Consider the following 6000-nt stretch of genomic DNA (forward strand, 5'->3'; position numbering starts at 1 on the left):
GGCTATTGGAACCCCTTGCTCCTGCCTACCCTGTGGGTCCATAAAGTCTCAGGGGTCCTAGCTCAAGGAACACAAGAAAGAAAAAGTGACACAGATCCTGCTGTGTGCAAGCCTGTACTCAGCTTCAGTCAGTTCTGGCCATAGGCAGATTCACTGGCTACCTCCCCTCCCATGCATGGACACTGCCACCTTCTATGTAGGTTGCCCAGATAACCAGGGTTTCAAAGCACACCAAAGGACAATACTCAAGAGGCAAAACATGCTCAGTGGCCCAGCCACATGCAGTGGGCCAGCCTCGTTTCTCATCCCCTCTTTCTAAGGAGGGTACAGCCCTATCAGCACTGGCCTTCCACCACCACAGGAATCCACAAGGTGGGCAAACAGATTATAAGGTCACACAAGGCCAGGCTATGTCCCATTGGTGCTGACACTTACTTGTTCTGAGATCCTTGGCTACCCTACCTGTTAGAACTCAGTTTCTACTTTTGCAAAACAAGAACTATGAAAGCACCAGCCCCTTGAGCTGTTGGAACCCCTTGCTCCTGCCTGCCCTGTGGGTCCATAAAGTCTCAGGGGTCCTAGCTCAAGGAACACAAGAAAGAAGAAGTGACATGTCTATGGCCAATCTCATCACCAGCCATTAATGGCAAAAGAATACAATTCAGGATAACAAGTAGTTTAGACAGTGTGTGCGGTGTGGTCCCAGAGATAGAAGAATGTAAGAGGAGGCAGAGAACATGGCTGCTCTACTATGTGTAGTGATAGAAGGTCATCCTTTCCATAGGACCTGGGGATAACATTGAGAGGGGGAAGAGGATGGCTTTGGGCCCCGCTAATGTTCTGTACCAAGGCGGATCTTAAATTAACAAGGAAGGTGGGGGGCAGGGGAACAGATCTAAATCAAGGCTAGATGGTAGCTTTTCTAAGAATGAACCACTCCCTGACCCAGTGACCTGGAATCCTGAGGCTATAATCTATACAGCAAACACAACCCCCTTCCCCGGCACTTCTGTTCCCTAGAATATTGTGCCTTTCACCTTCTGCCTTGGCAAGTGGCCTTCTGCAACCAGGGAAGCAGCCTGGCTGGCAGCCCTTGGATTCAGTGGGAAGGTTTTTTTAGGAAAAGAGAGATGACCATGTCCCCCCAGGTCTCCTGATTATTGGTAGGGCAGAACCACAGCTCCCTACACTATGTGAAGGCTTGGTCCAGGCTTCTCTAGACACTGTAGGGGTTCACTTTCATTACAGCATAGACCCAAAACTGCAGTGCAGGGCCAGTCCAGTGAGCTGTAATTGACAGGCTGCACAGTCCTAATGCGACTCTGACCTGACATTGTCCACAGCCCCAGCAGCAACCAGAACCCTCTGGGTACACTGAAGCCTCACTGAGGGGCCTGCTTGTCCCTGAGTACATCAACCTTCTGAATGAGCTGAATACAGCCCCAGATGCTCCTATCATTTTACTCATGTGGCCCTCCCCGAGGAGCTCCCACATGCCCACAGTAAGGTCTACACACACAAGCCGAGTCAAAGCTCAGCCCTCCAGGTGCCTGCATAACTCCCAGCAGCCCAATAAACAGTAAGCGTCTTGACCATGGAAAAGTTATTTTAAAAAGAATCTCCAAAAACTTCTGAAAGAAGCCTCCCTGCTCAGATGGCCTTAGAATCACAGGGCTGGCAGCGACTGCAAAGACAGGAGCTTCCACATTTGTTCCAAAACCACCGCTCATCTGCAATTCACCCAGAAGCCCCAGATGCAAAGAGGCTGCTCTGGTGGAGACTGGATCAACTGTTTGGTACCTTCACTTCTCTCATTCAGCCCTAGATGGTCCCTAAGACAACTCTAAGACCCCTAGGGCCCCACAAAGCACTGACAGAAACACACTACTCCAAGCCAACTGTCCAGAGCAGAGATGAGAAAGGAGGCCCACGCTCTTAACGGCATATGAATAGAAATCTAGTTTCCAGACTCCAAGCTGACACTTCTCACATCAGTCCACTACAGTCAGGCATCTTGCACCTAGAAGAAGCAAGGCTCATTTCAGATTGCTAACAGCATTATCCTTATGCATCTTAAAGACCCGTGAGCCAGCCAAGTAGGAACAGTCCAGCCCAAGGCTGGCAGAGAGAAGGTAGGAAATGAGTTGAAGAAACATGTCTAGCAATTCTATAGGGTTCTGTCGGTCCCTGGGACATAAACAGGTCTTGAAAGGCCTGGGCTGTGCCCCTGTGAGAGACTTTGGACCAGGATGGCCAGGAGGTAAAAGCTAATGAGCTATGGAAATAGCGATTACTTCTCCCACATCAGGCCCTGTGCCAGCTACGGAGAATAAAGAGGTCTGAGATATTTTTAAAGTATTTTTGCAGCAGAAAAACTTTCCTACAGATTCAATTATATAACTATCAGACTCCACCTCTTGAGCTGAAATTATCCAAGGCCTCAGGATGAAAAAAAATAATGGAAAGAAATAATTTTTTCCTATATGAGGGTCACAGGTTTCTCCAGAGAACTCTGAGCTACATGGCCAGTGACCCAGGGCAGCTGCAAGCCATCAATCCCCAGACCTTCTCAAGGGCAGTTTGGAACTTGCCAGAGATGAAAAACTAGCCAAGCCAAGGGCAGAAGTCACAATGCTGGGCCCAGCCAGTATAGATGATGTCGACAGGGCTAGGAAGACCTCTCAAAGGTTTCCAAACTCAGCCACATCAGCACCCTCCCCATTCCCTGGAATCAAATGGGGCTGGGATCACTGATGTTATGGGGATGTCCAGAGAATGTCTCTTTAGTTCTCAGTGACTGTACTGCCCTTAGCAAAGTATACGAGTAAGTGAGAGAAAGCCTGGGGTTTAAGCCATGCAGACATTCAGTAAGAACAGACAGCCAAAATTAAAGGCATAGACCAAGGAGGTTAACTTACAGCCCAGGTTTTTGTCAGCCTGAAGATGGGAGCACTTTGTAATGCTGACACCACAGACATGAGAGAATGAAGGTTGTTGAGTTCTAGAAGTTTCTGGGGGGAAAAAAAGATATGGAATACATTATTTTGCTGCCATAGACAACAGAACAAAAACATACTTGAGTGTTGCCAAATGTTGTCATAATTATGCAATTCAGTTACACTTAAAATATCTCACATAGAAAATATAGTGTAGGAAGTTCATAGGAAACATATGCTCATTTCCTCCCATTTTTTCAGAAGGTACGTCCCCAATTTTCATAACTTGTTTGACGGGATGGAAGCATGGCTCAAGACCAGATAATCCCTTTATGTTTTCTATAGCTGACTCTGAATCTCCCTCAACAGGCTCCTGTGCCAAGCCCACAGTGTGTCAACAGCATCGGCAGCTTATACAGCAAATACCTTAACCCTGGATGGGAGGAGCCAGGGAAGATGCTATCAATCTGTATTATGGCTCTCTCTGAGAAGGCAATGCTGGGGCTTCCCAGGCCCTTGACCATGAGCCTTGAACCAGACACCAAATGAGTGAAGACACATGGTGTCATTTCAGTCTCAGTCAAGTTCTTAACCATAGAGGGCCACAGACTGAGACACAGCAGAGTCAGGGGAGAAAAATGTAATTTCTCTGTTCTTGCTTTCTGGACAGAAGCATTCTTACTCATGGGATAGGTAGGTCCCACTTCTCATTTTTTGTGGGCACTGAAGCCTGGTCTAGCAAGAAGGCCCTGTGGACCAACCCAGCTCCTTCTATTTGTACTTCCTCTGGCAAGCTAGCCAGGTCTTCTGCATTTCAGTGTCCTCAGAGTTAAACTGAGCATGGTCACTACAGTATCTGTGCCACAGAGACATGCAACATGTCTCTGTCTTCTCTTCCTGGAAGGCTTGTTTCCACTCCCTCATCATTTGTCCTGGGTACTTGCAGCCTCAGGTGGTCCTTCCTCTACCATGTCTTTCCTAAACATGTTTTCAAATGTCTGTGTTGATATATGTGTCCTCTGAAAGCGTTGATAAAATGTAATCAACCACCCTGCACCTGTACCTTGCACAAAGCCCAGCTCAGTAGGCAAGATAAATAAATAAAAGCCTTTGGGCCTGGCCCCACAGTTCTGCTTCTACTTGGAAACATGGCCCTGACCAGACAAAAATCTGTACTTCACTTAGACATCTGTAAGTCTCTGGTTGTTCCTTATGTAAGAATAGGTATTCCCAGGGCAGTTTCTGTTGAGCATCTGACTTACAGTGCCTGCCACAGACTCTCCTCCCAGAGTGGTAAAGTCTCTAGGGCATTATCAACCTGTTCCTTTCTCTTTTAGAGACTGGAAAACCAACACTCAGGGAGGGAGGAAACCCAGGACACACACAGGGCACAGCCAACACGATAATCGTCAGTAAAGGAGAAAACGGAGATTAAGGAGGGGCCACTTTGGGCTCTGTGGTTGGAAGCATTGCTCATTTCCAAACAGAAGCCCCGTGAGGGCTGAAGCATGTGCAACAGCCTCTTCTGACCCAGCCGTAAGCAGCACAAAGCCAGTACCAAGTGTTTCCAGAGAATCCAGGACAGTGACCTCTGTCCCTGCCAGTTACACTGCTACCCTTAACCTTCTGGGAATGGGGGGGGCGGTGCACAGCAACTTGGCTGAGGGTACATATAGTGGAGAATCCTGTTCTGCTGGCTGGAGGCCTCAGCATGGACCCATCACCTCTCTTTCATGCCCCTTCCTACTACGCAAACGGGATGATACCCTGTGTACAATGACTTCCACCACACTGGCACAGCACCTGCCACAGAATCCCGCACCAAGGGTCTGAGTCCAGGGCAGTTTTGGTCTCAGATCCTGGTGGGAAGACAACACGTGTGTACTTGAAGGAAACTAGGAGCTGGATAGAACAATGCTGCCAAGGAGACTCTGGCAGACCCAGGAGTGGGAGCAGGGGACTGGTACCGAGTATGACAGTGGTCCAACCACAGCATGACACAGCCTGACAGGCAGAGATGAGAAGAGAGGAGGGGAAAGAGGACTTGACTTGAAGAATAGACAGAGCCTGTCAGAACAGAGGCAACATGGTCAAATGGTTCAGGCCTTATCTCAGAATGGGTGTGGGGGACACTGTGGATATGATTGTGCAGGACATGCATAGATCAAAGGCATTGGGACTAACTACAATACATCAGCCCCCAGCACTGGCAAAACCCAAAGGGGAATGAATGAATTCGAGAGAACCATTGGGCCCAGGAGTCTAAGTAAGGGGAGTAACTGGCCATAGAATTACAGGATGAGAAGGGGCATATTTCTAAGGCTCACACAAGGCACCAGCAGCCAGGTGGCTCTCACAGCTGGCTCTGCCTAGGGAGGTCAGGCCACAACCTCCCACCCATGGTAGGTATCCCTGTCTAGCAGGCTCAAGGCAAAACGTCAACCAAAGTTCTGAGGAAACATATTTTGAGAAATAAACAAACAGCTTACCTTGGCTATTTTCACAAAATGGCTCAGGATTTCTGCCCTTATTTTTAAAGTCTGTGCTGTTAGAATTTCTCGTACGACCCAAAAACTGACCTGTAGAGTTAAACACACACACATATACACACACACCAGAAAAGTGGTTAAATGCCAGACTGCTCATATGACCCTTTGCCCACCATCACTGTAGGATTTCCATGAAGCCAGGTAGCTTTGAGAGCATGGCCTAAAGTCACACGAAGTAGACAGTTCCATGTGGCACCTAATCCCAGATGGGCCCCATCCTCCTGTCCTGCCTCTCCTTAACATGGAGAGCAGTGCTGGGCAGTGTCTCTGCAGCTGCCTCAGAAAATAGTGAGATGACAGAGCCTTGACTCTGTTCAGAAAGGATCCAGATTTGGGGAGAAGATGGAATAAAGAATGGATGAACAGATGAAGGACAGACAGATGTTCAGACAAAGGGAACTGCCTACTTACCACACCTTCCATAAATCCACATCCCCAGCCAGCCCAAAACAAGGAGGATCTGCTGATATTTGCACAGCTGCAACAGACTTCACTTTGGTTTTTTTTTTTTATCT

The 6000-nt window shown here is 48.1% G+C and overlaps 1 protein-coding gene across 12 annotated transcripts in view; it reads right to left on the reverse strand.

Moving 5' to 3' along the window:
• Window positions 1-6000, reverse strand: part of Ralgps1 (Ral GEF with PH domain and SH3 binding motif 1) — a 244145-nt gene that overhangs the window by 139024 nt on the left and 99121 nt on the right. For all 12 annotated transcript variants that reach the window (XM_031369895.1, XM_031369902.1, XM_031369903.1 and 9 more), the window contains 2 exons: window positions 5426-5515; window positions 2919-3011 (listed from right to left, as the gene is read on the reverse strand). In XM_031369895.1, coding sequence (XP_031225755.1) covers window positions 2919-3011; window positions 5426-5515 — 183 coding nt within the window. The remainder of the gene's footprint in view (window positions 1-2918; window positions 3012-5425; window positions 5516-6000) is intronic.

The sequence above is a fragment of the Mastomys coucha genome, unplaced genomic scaffold, assembly GCF_008632895.1.
Source record: "Mastomys coucha isolate ucsf_1 unplaced genomic scaffold, UCSF_Mcou_1 pScaffold15, whole genome shotgun sequence".
Lineage (NCBI taxonomy): Eukaryota > Metazoa > Chordata > Mammalia > Rodentia > Muridae > Mastomys > Mastomys coucha.